Here is a 15,229-nt window from a genome sequence, read left to right as displayed (position 1 = left end):
ATTTATGAGTTTTTGTATACTTTGTTATGAGTTTATGTGTATTCAAAACAAAGAATTTTTTTTTTAACAATGTACCAAAACGACGTCGTTTTAGGAGGCGTGAGGCGTACATTGCTATGTGCGCCTGGTGCACGGTATAACAATTTGGCAATTTAGTGTGAAATTATGAAAGTAAATCAAAGTTTAGTACATATGGGCCATATATTTATATATGAAAAAACCTTAATCCCCACCAATAGACTTCAAGTGAACAGCCATGGAAACAATGGAGTAGTGAAATTACAACTACAACCCTCTGGCCACCAGGCCCACCACCACAAACGATACGCGGAATACTGGAATTCAACTTTGTCTTTATAGACTGGAAACTGGGGATGTTGTCCTATAAATAGGGAGCTAATTGCAGGAAAAAATATACCTTTTTTTTCTGTGCAGGCGTGGGAGAGATTCTGCAACCTGTAATGGCTTCTTCCTTCTTTCTCACTGCTTTCTTTCTCTTCCCTTTAGCCTTTGCTGCCAACTCCCCGCCCCTTCCTTCCTTCAAACGCATCTACCAATTCGGCGATTCCCTCTCCGACACCGGAAACTTGCTCCGCCTCCCCGGGGGGCGTATGTTTTACCCCGCTAATAATCTCCCTTACGGTGAAACCTATTTTGGTAAAGCCACGGGCCGGTACTCCGACGGGCGATTGATCGTGGACTTCATCGCCGCCGCTCTCAAGCTCCCGTTCCTTGACGCTTACCTGAACGCCAACGGTTCGTTCGCTCACGGCGTTAATTTCGCCGTCGCCGGAGCAACGGCGCTCGACGGAGACTTTTTCGCGAAGAGGAACATTAGCATTTCGAATTCCAAACCCCCGATCAGCAAACAATTGGAGTGGTTCGAGACGCACCTCAACTCTGCTTCCCCAACACGCGCCTCGCGATCGAAAGGCCTCGAGGATTCGCTTTTCATTTTCGGAGAATTTGGCGGGAACGACTACTTCCCCTTCTTACGCCAAGGAAGGTCCATTGAAGAGGTTAGGGTTCTCGTCCCTCACGTCGTTGCCGCAATAATTGACGGAATTAAACGGATCGTCCATCTCGGAGCAAAGCGGATCCTGGTTCCGGGGCCCTTCCCGTTCGGATGCATGCCGTCTCAACTGGCCGCTTCCAACGCCTCCGACCCGGCCGCTTACGACAGCTTAGGATGCCTGAAAGCCTTCAACGCCTTCAGTTCCTACCACAACCGCTACTTAAGACGCGCTCTGTCTTCTCTCAATCGACAACTCTCCGGCCAGGGCGTTGTGATCGTTTACGGCGACTACGAAGGCGCTTTCCTGAAAATTCTCCAGAAGTCATCGGCGTACAGATTCGACAAAGGATGGCTGCTCAAAGCCTGCTGCGGAGGCGGCGGGAAGTATAACTTTGACTACTCAAAACCTTGCGGAACCAATGGCACAGAGACGTGCTCCCGCCCTGGCAGCGCCGTGCATTGGGACGGCGTTCATCTCACCGATGCATCTTATCATCGTATTGCTCAGATTCTCATTCAACAGGCGTTTACCAAGCTCATCTAATCTGATCTTATCTTAGTGGATGGAGAAAGTTGACAGTAGAAGTGGAGGGTTCTGTGCAGTAGAAACCACACGAATTGAATTATATTGTATGGGTAATGTTAATGGAGCTAGTCAAAATGATTTCCATTTTCACTAGATTTTTTATTCTCATATGTTTGGTGGTGAACATTATATTTGTTAAGTTGCTGTCCAGGTTTCACTATTGTGCACATAATAATAATTTACACTAGTTAAAGAAACGTGTACTTGACCACTGAAAAAGTTAGGTCTTCGGCCTCAATTACCGGAGGTTTACGGAATTTCAGTCTTAATTTTTCTACTTCTTGATATAAGTCTTTTTTTTTTTTTTTTTTGTCAGGCCACGAGGTATTTTGAGCTTGCTTTAACTGCCACATATTCAAAGTAAGAGATCTTTCGACCTCATTTGCACCGATAGAAGTGCTGGTAAGAATGATTTTTTCATACGATATGGGGTTTGAATTTTAGTCCTCTCTTAATAGATAAGAGTGCAATGTCACTCACGCCAATCAAGATGGTTATTTTTGGATATAAGTTTAAAGTCAATTAAATTTGATTATGACTATTTGAAAATAATGTCATTTTTAACCATCAAATTATTAATCCTCTCTAAGAATTAGATCTCAAAAATGTAAACCAAATATTTTGATATGTGATATATCAATAAAATCATCAAAAATAATTAATTTTTAACCATCAAATTATTAATCGTCTCTAAGAATTAGATCTTAAAAATTAAAACCAAATATTTTAACTAAAATATATTTTGATATGAGATATAAATAGTTAACAATATAATCATCAAATCAAGTGCTTGTAGTTCACTGGTATCGAGTTGCTCCTCTAGGTGAGAGGTGATGAGTTCAAACCTTGGTTGAGGCAAGTAGTGTATATATGTAGGGTATCTCCCTTCTTTATAAAAAAAAAAAAAAAAAAAAAAAAAAAAAAAAACAATATAATCATCAAATTTTCATTAGTTCAATTGATTTCCCATATCATGCCAGTTTTCATATCCCGTGAACTTCGATTTACAATGATTGAATATGATTGAAGTAACTGCTCTCACATGCCCGTATAAAAATTGTTGATTCCTTATAAGTTAGGGTTCTGTGCAATAGATTTAAAACGATGGAGAGCCCAAAGAGGAAAAGCACGCAAATTATGCTGTGGAAACGTGTTCACCATGCGTATGGTGAACACAATGATAGATTCATAATTTCTATGTTGTAAATTCATAATTTTGTTTTTCATTTGTTGTTAACGATGTTTCTCTTCACAATCGCATTATTTTGTCTTTGCAATACAGATATTATGAATCTACAGTATAAAAATTATGAATCTACAACTTAAAAATTATGAATACATTCTGTATTCACCATGGGCATGGTGAACATGTTTCCATAGCATAACTATTGGGAAAAGCATCACGGAACATAGTGTGAACTGATGAACCCCAAGTCAATTTAGTCCAACTACCCTTAGATTTTACTTTAGCCTATAAATGGCGGAAAAAATGACACCGTTGGGCCACAACCCGGCAATAAACATATATATCAAATGTACACATCGCAACGTAAACCATGATCTACAGTTAATGATTTGAACGCTTTCCACACAAAATTTGGTCCAAGCCTACCTTCTTTTTTTGAAAACCTACCTAATATGCATGTGCCAGAAACAGAACAAAGATTGGTCCAGCACATAAAGGCGACTTCGTTGAAATTTTACGATATTTACAACCTTTTTTTATTTTTATTTTTTGCGGAGATGGGGCCAGGTGAGGGGGAAGATGGCAGATATTGTAATGGGGGCAAGCCCATGCGGCCATGCCCCGACAAACTATTGATTGATTCCTTTAAATATTGTAATCAAAACTACAAAAGCCTCGCCTCCCTATATATGTACTACACAAAGAATAATGTATCCAGGTTGCTCAAAAAATGTGCTCCTTACTAGTTGAAGAACAAACGTTTTTTCCTTGTCTTACTTTTCTTCTCGCCAGCCTGAAAATGTCACATTAGCATTAATAGTTGGGGAGGAGAGAATTACAAAGCAAGAAAGGAAAATACTACATGGACTCCCATTTTATACTCCCAACTTTTACTCTCTCACACAAGTTTTTGATGTAAACACTTTTCTGTGGACCCACATGATAAAAATAATCTATCATTGTTTGCCACATCAAAAAGTAGAATTTGGGAGTATGCATAGTAGAACTCAACCAGAAAAGGAAGAAGTTCCTTTAATGAAACAAAAAGTAGTTGGGGAGAAAAGGTATTATTATGATAAGTATGCACATTTCACCTTTGGAGAACTATAATTCAAAATTTTGATTAAAGAAAGATATATTATTTGAACCTTTGGGAATACAATATTTAAAAATAAAAATAATAAAGTAATACCTTTAAGATGAAATATTTCATGATGAGAACAATAGCATCCCTACTGGAACTGCAAAATGATAGATATGAACATGTTGTTTAGCAAATATGGGAAGAAAATAGTCCTAGAAAAAGGAAAATTAACAGATGAAGCTGCAAGTATGATCAATGAAATTTCAGGTAAAAAGAAACTCTACTCAAGTAAATGCTGCCCTGCTTATTCTTGTTTAAGGATTAAGTTCATCCATTTCAATCCACTGGAACAATTCATTTCAGGTAAATGCTGAAGGCAATTTCTTCTCCCAAGGTTAAATCCCCAACCCCAAGGGCCCCCCACACCCCGGCCCGACAGAGCATTTGGGAGGATATAAATCACGGTGACTCAATGGCTCAGCAGACAGGGCCAAATGCCAGTGCGCACAAAGGATCTGCCCATTTTGGGCATAATCCCCACACTGCCGTTGCCGAGGTTCAAACATTGGTCTCTTCTCCCAAATGCTGCCAAAGGCAATTTCTAATGTACAGAAAGAAACTATACACAAAGTCCAACACAGCGAGGAAAAAATGACTTACTAGCCAGTAGCATCAATTGCCTTCAATAGACGTACTTCCTCCCGGCTATCAATTATTGAGAACTCTCCAGGACATCCATATGGAATAGAAACCTGGCAGGGAATTAAATTCAAATATGAAAAATGAGGCTCCAGATCAAATTAAACAATATGCTTGTTTTTTCATTAGTAATGAATATTATCCACAAAGGCACTAAGTTCTTGAAAAAGGTGAACAAAAGACTTGCAAGGAGATCAAGTTAGAATCAATATTGAGTAAAAGCCATATCTACTACAAGAATATACAAAAGCTCCGTGAAGACAAGATTTTATCACTTAAATAATATAAATTCATAATACATGGAGATGCAGAGACAAATTAAACAGCCAACCACAGACTACTAAGAATCCCAAATTGAGTTTGGTAGATCTAGGTATCAAGGACCTGAAGGTCGTGATCAAAGATATCAATTGCTAAGCTTGGGGAAAAACTACTATTACCAAAACAATTTCCTTCATTTATTTTAACCACCTAGCCCAAAGAAATACTTTATGTGCGTCCAATTTCAGCCACATTATGAGGCTGATACATGGATCATAAATTCATTATCAGAATGCCAATAGATACAATGAGACCAAAGTAATTTACTATGGTTTAAACAACCAAGAACCTTCAGATCATGTGGGATGAAGAAGGTGATATTAGATAGCAATAACACAATGGTGTAATGAATAAAAGAAGAATATTTTCCAACATTCAAACAGAAAGAGTTCCACTTATGGTCCATGTGTTTCCCCCGTCTCAATGCTAAAATATCAAAAGCATTGCACCCACAAGGCCTTCTAGACTTGTATCAGACAAGAAAAACACTTGACGGGTAAGAACACGTACACTTATAGATGGAGAAAATTTCTCAGTAACCACAACACCAATGGTCCCACTACACTTGATACTAAAGCCATCCCTCTTTATAGCCAAGGTAGCTGACTCCCATGTGTCAAGATAGCCAATCTGGAGAGTCAAAGAAAAGTAAGAAAAGAAGTACATCAATAAGCAAAGTTTTTCAATTAGTGGATACAAAATGACTTTCCAATAAAAATGTGGTAGTCAATTAAGAAGAAACAGAAACCCATTAAATATTCCTACCCACAAAGATACTTCAAATGAAGCATGACCACTGTGAAGTGTTCTCTCTATGCAATTTTGCATATCAGGATCTGCCAACAAATAAACAATCTTTAATCAACATGCAAAACAATATACACAAAGCATTTTCTAGTTTAGAATCTTACATCAGATAAACAATGTTTAATCCATATGAAACAAAATACACGGTGTTAAAAATTTTAATAAATTAAAAAAAAAACAAAAAAAAAACAAAAAAACAAAAAACAAAAAAAACAAAAACATGTTTATAAAAGAAGAAAGGACTAGAGACAGAACTTGTTTCTCAAAATAAAATTTTGAAGCCAAATTCTATGGCCCCTGAAACTAGATTAAAAAGGGTTATCTAGCTCCTATATCTCCTCATAGTACTGGTTAACCAATAAATCAATAATGCCAATGAGCCTCTGTTTATACATTTATACTTCGACTTTCCTCTCAAAAGCTTTTAAAAATTAGGTGACCTATATGATTGCTTATTAAAATAGTATTATTTCCATTTTTATAAGATAAGCAATAGTGTATTGATCTTTTATAGGAAAGTGTAAATAATTTCCAAATATATCATTCTAGATGCTTGCACTTAATAATGCAAACATTCAAACCGCAGTTAGACCTTGTACATGGATAAATGTGAAAATTACCACAAGTAATTTTCCTGTGCTCATTTGCAAATACCTTTACCGCTTCACCCTGGAAATGAATAGAGATGAAGCCATCTTAATAAACCTCAAGCAATGTAAAGATGTTTCAGATGCAAACAATTATCTCACAAAATTTAAGATAGATAATTTTCATTCGATAGTACTGCATAGTAAGAAACATTTTCATTATTAGCTCAAGACTTCAGTTTTCATGATTTCACTATAAAACTAGGAAGTACGAAAACATTTCCCATTTATATCAAAACCCATCACTTGGACAGTAAATATATATAGAACACAATTAATAATTCAGGAACTGAGGAACCACACATGTACCTGCATTCTTTATTCTTTCCAAAATTCTTTTTAACACCAGGGAGAAGTTGGATTTGGTGTGAAATGAAGAAGTTAGTTTCATTGATGAATTTCTGCAATGATTTAATTTTTTTACAGCTACTTCCATTTTCTCCATTAAACATTTTAATTGACTCTATTTATGTCAAGCAAATGGCTGAAATAGACAAGCAGTATATAGGATTCAGGACAATTACCTTCCGTTTCCTATTATCTAGTGGCTGTACTTCAATGGCAAGGTATGTATCAACATCATCAGCAGTAACAAGATATACAGGTTGCTTTGCATCTGCCATCAACAATATCATATCTTCAGGCATACAAATGGAAAGAAAAGGATATGGTCAATTGAAAAGAACAAGAAATATAAGCAAAATACCATCTATGTAGCTAAAAGATCCATCTTCCTTATGCCGGACCCACTGTAAATTCAAACATGAGGCAAGAAAAACAAGAATAGATTCCAATAAATTTCTATAATTATATTGGTTGAGACTTGAGAGTTTCCAGGGTAATGAGAATAGTATGAGCTGTATCAATCATCAAGAACAGTAATCAAGATAGCATGATAAGAGCCTAGAAGAAGCACCTCAAAAATGCAACTGGTTGTTCCATTAATAGAGTAGCCAGAAGCTTGAAGTTCTCCTCCTGGATAAGCTTCACCTCTAATTTGGAGACCCTCTATTGCTGGTAAAGGATCATCATCTGCAGCTGATTAAGGCCTTCACTTTAGATCACATCTAATTGCAAGATCCTCAACAACATAAGTAATAAGGAGTTAAAATTTAAAAAAGAAACTCTCACCTTCTGAGAAAGAGGATGTAGGTTCCTCCAAAACAGGTGGTAAATATGGGGAGTAGGTTGAGATTGGATCCTCTAGTGCAGTTGCATAAGGAGAGCTTTTTGAAGCCCAACTGACTGAGGGTTCTCTATCATTTTGATTTATCTCCATGTCAGGATCATCTATCCCATTAGTGTTGCTAAGTTCACTAAATGTCACTTGTTTATTTGGTATTTCTTCACTTTTTGACTTAGAAACAGATTGGTCCTGGCTGACATCAAGCTGAGTAGATGCATCAGGGGGCACAGCATTCCTGCAGAACAAGGTTAATCCTGTGTAAATTAATAAAGCATTGAGAATTTCAACAAAAGAGTGGAGGTGTATGAATCATGTATCCAAGATTAAGGCACAAGGAGATCAAGAAACACAAAAGAGAAAAGACAACTAAAATAATCCTCCCTCTGATACCCTATCCTACACCACTTAAATGCAACTAAATAATATGCAACAAAAACTTTGAAAGGAAAGCTAAGCTCATTAAAGATCATTCATCACATGTTTCCTGTAAAGAAGATTAATTTCATCATATTTCAAAGATTGTGATGAGAAGGGATCATTTTTTTAATTCAAAGGCAACATGAAATGCATTATTGATTCCATTCAAGTATGAATAAGCTACAAGGAGTGTACAATTTAAAACAGAACCCACCACCAAAAGCAGGTTGGGATTACAATCAGTTCACAGTAGCACTCTTCATTTCACCAGGCTCACCTGCTCGCAGAAGGCGAAAAACTGCCCAAATTATTTCCCTCCATGCCGTTTGTAGCACCACCAATAATATCATAGGGAGGATTCCCTGATGGATCCCAAGCTCTTCCTGTCTGAGGGTCTGAAGAACTAGATGCCTTTTCATTAGAATGTCTTTGTTGTGGTACCAGTTCAAGCCCATCTTTAATCTGGTAAATTTTTATTTTTTTATTATGACATTCTAATCAATATTTATATTTGGTCAAACAGTATTTTATCAGTATTACCGCGGCAGAGTCGGAAGGTGAAAAAGCAAAATTGGAGTTGACGTCAGAAGACCAAGGAGTCATTTGGAACTGAGACTCCTTTAGCTTCGCCTATGATTCCAAGAGTAAAACATTAAACATATTCAAGAAGACTCAGCACACTGAAAATATGAAACACCTCCCCAGAGTCAACAACACACCTCTGTAATAAAAAGCTTCTCCTGCAAATGTCTGAACAGAATCTGCAAGAACATTGTTTTGTAAATAGCAGGTAAAAAGACACAGGAATTTTGTGGAAAATCAAAAGCTGCAGATGTCCTCCACAAGAATTAATCAACAAAAACATCATGTCATGTGCAGTTCTAAAAAGTGAGCATCTTAACGATAATATAAAGTTAATATTATCTTGTGATTAAAATATGATGCCCTATATAACATGGGCATTAGTTAAGATAACTGAGTTCTGTCTTCCTTAGCTTCAACCTATAGAGCTTTCACAGTAGACCTCTTTAACATATTAAAACCATTCTAGTCTAAGCCTTACAAGGTCAAGTAAACCTCTCTCTCCTATTTCTCTAGCAAACTTGCTTCCTACCTTAACTTTGTTTGAGACATCCTTTATAACATCACTTTTGCTAAGTGTGTGTGTGTGTTTGTGTATAAAAGTCATTTTTAAGTTCCAATGGGTGAAGACCATTTAATTTACCCAGTACAAATTAATTTTTTGCACAACTTTTAACCAATCTGTAGTTTTAATTTGGTGCTTCAACCACCATTTGGTAACTGGTTGTATACGGAATTGAAACAAAAATGAATTACTGTCCAACAATGATTGTTGATATTAAGTGAAGCACCCAAACACATTCACTCATGCATATCTAAACGAAAGATGAAACATATATCAAATTGTTGGCACATTTTGACTATAGGCTTCAAAACATCATCTTATTTGCCCTAATTAAAGGAAAGAAGTATATAACCCAGGCAAGTTGCAGTACTTTTCTTTGATAAACAATGGATCCAACAAGAAGCAATGCTTAGGAGAAATTCTTAGAACGTAACATTTATCCAACAAAATCCCTCGTACAAAAATTAAGAAATGTATAAACAGAAACCAGATTTTTTAACCTGAAGCATATCACTATTATACTAACCTTGATGTTTCCAACAATTGACTGAGCATCAGGTAGAGGAGGCTTGAGTGAATACTCTGCAAGTAGTGGTAATAAAGATGATATGAACGTTGTTCTTTCTTGTTGTGCAGCCTGAGATTGATAACATCAACCTCAAAATACATTAGTTGATAATAGAAAATCATCTGTGCTAATATCTTTGAAAAAATCAGCCAATGACAAGATAGTTACTGGGATAGATCATTTCTAGTAATTAAGAAAGCCATAACCCCTAATAAAAGCCATTAACAATAAATCATGAATGATGCACAACTTTCAAGTGTATCTCTCCCCATCTCTCTTCTGGAAAGAGAGATAAAGCTCAGTGCAGATACTAACTGGAAAATTTGCAATCTTTGTAACTAGCTTAACATAAACTTGGATTATAATTAAAGCAACCAATTAACTAGTAGTTTTTTGCAGGTATATCTTTTTTGCAGGTATATCTAGTTAAGTGCTTATTTCAAGAATAACGCTGTAGTATTGCCCTAAGAAGAATAGAAGATTGTGCAAACTGTGCAAAAGACCTGTTACAGTTTTGAATAGCTGCAATTTTAGTTTTGGCTTTTGCTCATCTTGGAAATCTAATTTAATTTTGATAGTTCATTCACCATCTTGGTGCCCCTTTATCTTTGAAAAAATAATAATAATAATAATAATAGTTTCCAGTCAAAATAGCTCAAGTTCAAATTCAAATTAGAAAACATATAATCCCTCCACCCACTACTCCCATTTTTATTGGCCACCTTTTCTTTTTGCAGTTACCCAAAACATTAGCCACACTCAAATTAGGAAGGACCTTTAGTTCAAAGTTTCTTATAAAGGTCTTAACATTAAACAATATTTCATGCATATTAATGCAAATTAGGGATCAATGGATCATTTTATCAAAAGTAACAAGAATAAATGCATGTAATGAAGTTTCCCCTGATTTGTGTGTCTGAGTAAGGGGCACAATAAAAGAGAGCATACTCCACCTGCAATGCATATGCAAGGCGTATATTTTCTTCAATTATATCCTGTCTATATGATATTGCTTTGGACGCAGCATCAACCAGATCCTGTTGCTGTTGGTCAAAGGCCTATACCATGAATTGATTGAAAACAACTTTTAGCAATTTTGAGAGCAAAGAATGGTGAAATGTGTTAAGAAGGAAACCATAGAGGCTCTTCATACCATACGCATATAAGCAATACGCTTTTCCAGAACATATTTCTCATTGCTTATTTGTGCTTCCTGCAACAACAAACACTTAATTTGATCACAATGAAATAGTTAAAATAATCATGGTGTTCAATAAAAGAAAGGCACCATACTTTGACTGCGTATTCCCCAAGAAGTTTCCTAAGTTGTGAAATTTCTTGTTCTTGATCCCGGATCTGCAGAACAATATCCTATCAAAACCATCAGAAAATGACGCAGACAACAGGTATACAAAAAACTGGCACATATGATTAGAATAACAACTTTTAAACACTGTTGTAAAAATCGGCCTAGGCAGCCGCCTAGGCGCCTTTTAGTCAGCCGGCCGACTAGGCACCCTCGGCACCCAACTCAGCCGAGTTTTTTTTTTTGCAAAGTTGGGATTTTTTTTTTTGATAGCCTAAGTAAATGAAAGGCAAAAACAATTTTTTTTATGTGACTAGGCTCTACTTTTTATGCTTTAGTATTTATGCCTGAAGTAAATGAAAAGTTTCTATGCTTTGGTATTGAAACTTTGAAGTAAATGAAAAGTCTTTTATGCTTTGGTATTGAAGCCTAAAGTAAATAAAAGGTCTTTTATGCTTTATATTAAAGTCTAAAATAAATAAAAGGCAATTTTTTTATATACCTAGGCGCCCATCCACCACCCGATGAGCGCCTAGCACCTTTTACAACCCTGCTTTTTAAAACTAACAAGTTCATTAAAAGCACCAAGGGGTGCATAAACTTGCATTTCCAAGAAGAATAACTTATTTCTATCATAGATAAGGTATACCTGCTTCATGCTGTTAGCATTACTTAGTTCAGCTATTGGCATCAACCCCTGTCCGGATACATTGAGCCGTCTATCTCGTTCCCCTTCTGTTTGGTACCTACCTAAGCCAGCTTAATTGTCACTTTCTATGTTTGTATCAATAACTGAAATTATTCACTAGAACATCCACGGCAACATTTTTTTCAATTTTAGACCTTCATATATCCATTTAATCCAAAGTTTTCTATGGGAAATAATATCTCCTCATATACCTGCTAGGAGAAAATGACGATGAAGAAGGCAATGAAAACTGAGAGAACCCTGAAGGATCCGATGATGCCTGACCACCACAAAGCACTCTAAGTGTGCCATTGACATTGTCAGACTCTCTACGGCTTTCTCTGTGTGTTTGTATAGTAGAGTCTATATCATTTTGAACAACATTATTAGACAGTGTATGTCTTAGAGTATTATCAATGTTTCTAGCCCCATCATTTTGATTTCTGAAATGTGAATTTGACATAAATGATCTATCTGGCGAGTGATGGTGGACATCCCATGGTTCAACTGAATGGGAATTCTCACTTTTCAGCTCATCTGATTTCTGTAGAAGAAGGTGAAGATACCAAATAGTGTACATTAAAAAAATAATATAATTCAGATAAGGAAAAGAGAAGCAACGGTCCACCCAAAAAAAAAAAAAAAAAATGCCCCACACACAAACAAAACAAAACAGAATTTATATATATATATATATATATATATATATATATATAGCAATCATTGAAAGAAACGGCTAATACAGCTTGGCCATCATTGAATCTTAGTAACAGAATACCAACATCATAAAACTCAAATATAAATTGAATGAAATGAGACATCTGTTTTTTGTCAATGTAAGAAATATATATGAGTGTAAACAGCACCAACACACCCCATACATAGAGAAAAATAAAAGACCCAAAGGAACTGCAATGACCCTAAAAATAAAAAATAAAACTAAGCCAGGAGATCCCTGAGACCCTGACACATGATCTTTTGTTCTATAGTCCATCTCTATTCACAAATAACTTTATCTGGTAATTGTTAAAGAGTTATCACTCTTATTCTTGGCCATACATCGGGAATACTCAATGTGTCCTAATAGTGATGGAGTTGTTTCCCCATTTTGGGAATTTAGGCTCAGTTACGAGGTTCTACAAATTAACCTTAAATCTATCATTAGGCCCACTACTTCTATTGCATATTGTATTGTTTGTTTGAACTTAAAGTCTAGCTTTGAGATTTTGGCTGCTGATTAGCAGGTGATTATGGTCAATAACTTACCAGAGGAGGTGCTGGTTTCTTGGCTTAAGGGAGAGTTTATTCTTGCATAAATGATAGCTCAAAGGATTTAAATCAGTCTTATATAACCCGTTTATTATAATTGAACAACCCGAAACAAAATCTAGATACAAGTCCATGCATGCTAAATCTCACCATCTCTCAACAACGTCAATGACTTAGAAACACTTCAGCGTGGAAATCAGATAAATCACATGTATAAATTTTAAAATTGTTACTCCAACAGTGCTACCTGCATAAACATAAATTCAGGCATTCCTTTTCTTCTCTAAATGAAAAATGAACATGAATAATATTTCCAGAAGAGGATGACCAAACACAGTGGAAGACTTGGAAGCAGTCAAGAGTAATACAATGGAAAATGCAACTCATAATACCAAAGTCCATATGAAGAATTCTCATCTGCAGCTACTTACATATTTTTCAAGCTCATGAATCTTTTTTTGAAGCTCAGATCTTAGTCGATAATTCTCTTCCACCTGTAAACAACATACAAGATAAATCAGTAAATCAAGTTAACCACTATGACTAATAGACAAAATGACTGATCAACTTTTCCAAGGGCATAGAGATTCCAATAAACAGGGATCAAAAGTTGGAACTACAGGGCATAGAGATTCCAGCATTGTTTGAATAACTAACATTCTGTATACGCATGTGATTGTCAACATAACATGAGAGAGATTTCTCATGTACTAATGCCTTGGCAGAAAGACAGCCCTATCCCAAACCTCAGAAATTAGAATCCTTGCCTGAATCAGTAGAATCCTAATTGGCTAATTCATTACTAGTAGCCGCTGTATCTCTTCATTAAAGTTTGAAAGTTCAGTAATATCTACTCAACTGCAAAAACTATGCAAACATATTTGAATATATACATGCACAAGAGAAGGGACTAGAGTAAAACACCTGTTGCTTAATAGTAGCTTCAGCTGCCTCTACAGCTTTCATAACCTGAAATAGCCCATCGCTGTTGCTCACACTGATGTGGCCCGAATCGTTTATGTGCAAACCCGCGAATTTACTCTCTAAACTTCCTCCTCCATTTTCCATCTCTCTCCACTTTCAACCTTCAATTTTTTCCCATTTTAGCCAACAATTATTCAACATGAACAATTAATTACATCAACACACAGAAGCGCACACATATAACAACAACGAATAATAATAATAGTAATACTATGCTAATGAAATGAAAAACAGGAAAACCCTAGAAAAAGACAGATGAGAAGTGTTTTTCCCTCAATCGCCATCTATTTACGTGTACATACGTGCTCGGCTACTTACAGAGAGAGGAAGCAGATTGTAAAAAACCCAGCGATTGAAGCAGATTCCGGTACCGGAGAAGAAAAAAATACGTATTGCAGAGCTTGAGAGACGGGGAAGATTAATTGGGAGGACTGAGTCTTGTAGAACGAAAACTAACGTGAAGAAGGGGTGTTTGGGCGGGTCAGGCTTGAGCACGCGGGTCAGGCTTGAGCACGCGGGTCGCTCTCTCTGTCTCCTTCTCCGTTGTCGTCTTCCTCCTCCTTGTGGCTTCACTGAATTTTAAATATAATGACAGAGAAGACCCGCTGACTATTTTATTACTGTGCCTCTCTACTGCTGGGCGCTGGCGTATCAAACTATCAATTGTTCTTATCATTTTTATTATTAAGTATCAAACTATATATACATACTCCGTATATAATATATATAATATAATTTTCCTAACAAGTTAATATGATGTTTGATCTATGACATTTCAAATTTAGTAATTGAAAATTCATTTAATTTTATATAGTCTTCTCTAAAAGGTTGAATCCTTACATCCCAATTCGACAGAGTATTTAGGAGAATGTAAGTCACGATGACTCAATGACTCAACAAACATAATCAAATGTCAAATGTCAGTGCGCACAAGGAATCTGCCCACTTTGAGCATAATCCCCACATTATCACCGTCGAAGTTCAAACATTGGTATCTTTTCCTAAATATTGTCTACTGAATCATTGAGCTAAACCCGTGCGAGCTAATTTTATATAAGATTCCATTTTCATATGTGTGTGTCCAGGACGAAGGAACTCCCATGTAAAAAATGTACATAAATCTTGATAGTACTAATTCCGGGTTGTACCCGTATACCCGTAGAATATATGTATTGTACGCAATAAGTATGAACAAGAGAGATATAGTTCAAAGTAGTATTTTATTCATATGGGAAGAGCATTAATTTAGAGAGAGAGAGAGAGAGATAGTGGAGAATGAAGGAGATGACCCTTAACTTGGAGGGCTAAGGCCCTATTTA

The 15,229-nt window shown here is 36.2% G+C and overlaps 2 protein-coding genes across 7 annotated transcripts; one reads left to right on the top strand and one right to left on the bottom strand.

Annotated features, from left to right (window-relative positions):
- Window positions 1-420: 420 nt before the first annotated feature.
- LOC109189211 (acetylajmalan esterase-like) lies at window positions 421-1,707 on the top strand. The gene has a single exon (XM_019340016.1). It carries the CDS (start codon window positions 462-464, stop codon window positions 1,557-1,559), a length of 1,098 nt encoding a protein of 365 aa, XP_019195561.1. The 5' UTR covers window positions 421-461; the 3' UTR covers window positions 1,560-1,707.
- A 1,559-nt stretch (window positions 1,708-3,266) lies between these two features.
- Window positions 3,267-14,482, bottom strand: LOC109189190. 6 transcript variants are annotated; one of them, XM_019339974.1, is made up of 22 exons: window positions 14,229-14,482; window positions 13,851-14,011; window positions 13,358-13,420; window positions 11,870-12,201; window positions 11,619-11,715; window positions 10,957-11,034; window positions 10,817-10,876; window positions 10,617-10,721; window positions 9,622-9,732; window positions 8,668-8,709; window positions 8,489-8,578; window positions 8,226-8,410; window positions 7,477-7,766; window positions 7,262-7,383; window positions 7,052-7,094; window positions 6,870-6,961; window positions 6,319-6,367; window positions 5,657-5,727; window positions 5,402-5,521; window positions 4,532-4,623; window positions 3,980-4,028; window positions 3,267-3,580 (listed from the first exon to the last, which is right to left on the bottom strand). In XM_019339974.1, exons 2-22 carry the CDS (start codon window positions 13,992-13,994, stop codon window positions 3,530-3,532), a joined length of 2,286 nt encoding a protein of 761 aa, XP_019195519.1. In that variant the 5' UTR covers window positions 13,995-14,011; window positions 14,229-14,482; the 3' UTR covers window positions 3,267-3,529. The 6 variants fall into 6 exon arrangements, with proteins under 6 accessions (XP_019195519.1, XP_019195520.1, XP_019195522.1 ...); XM_019339975.1 differs by having other exon boundaries at window positions 7,262-7,377; XM_019339977.1 differs by having other exon boundaries at window positions 10,957-11,019; window positions 14,229-14,481.
- Window positions 14,483-15,229: the final 747 nt, after the last annotated feature.

The sequence above is a fragment of the Ipomoea nil genome, unplaced genomic scaffold (assembly GCF_001879475.1).
Source record: "Ipomoea nil cultivar Tokyo-kokei standard unplaced genomic scaffold, Asagao_1.1 scaffold1509, whole genome shotgun sequence".
NCBI lineage: Eukaryota > Viridiplantae > Streptophyta > Magnoliopsida > Solanales > Convolvulaceae > Ipomoea > Ipomoea nil.
This window is presented reverse-complemented; position numbering and strand designations above follow the sequence as displayed.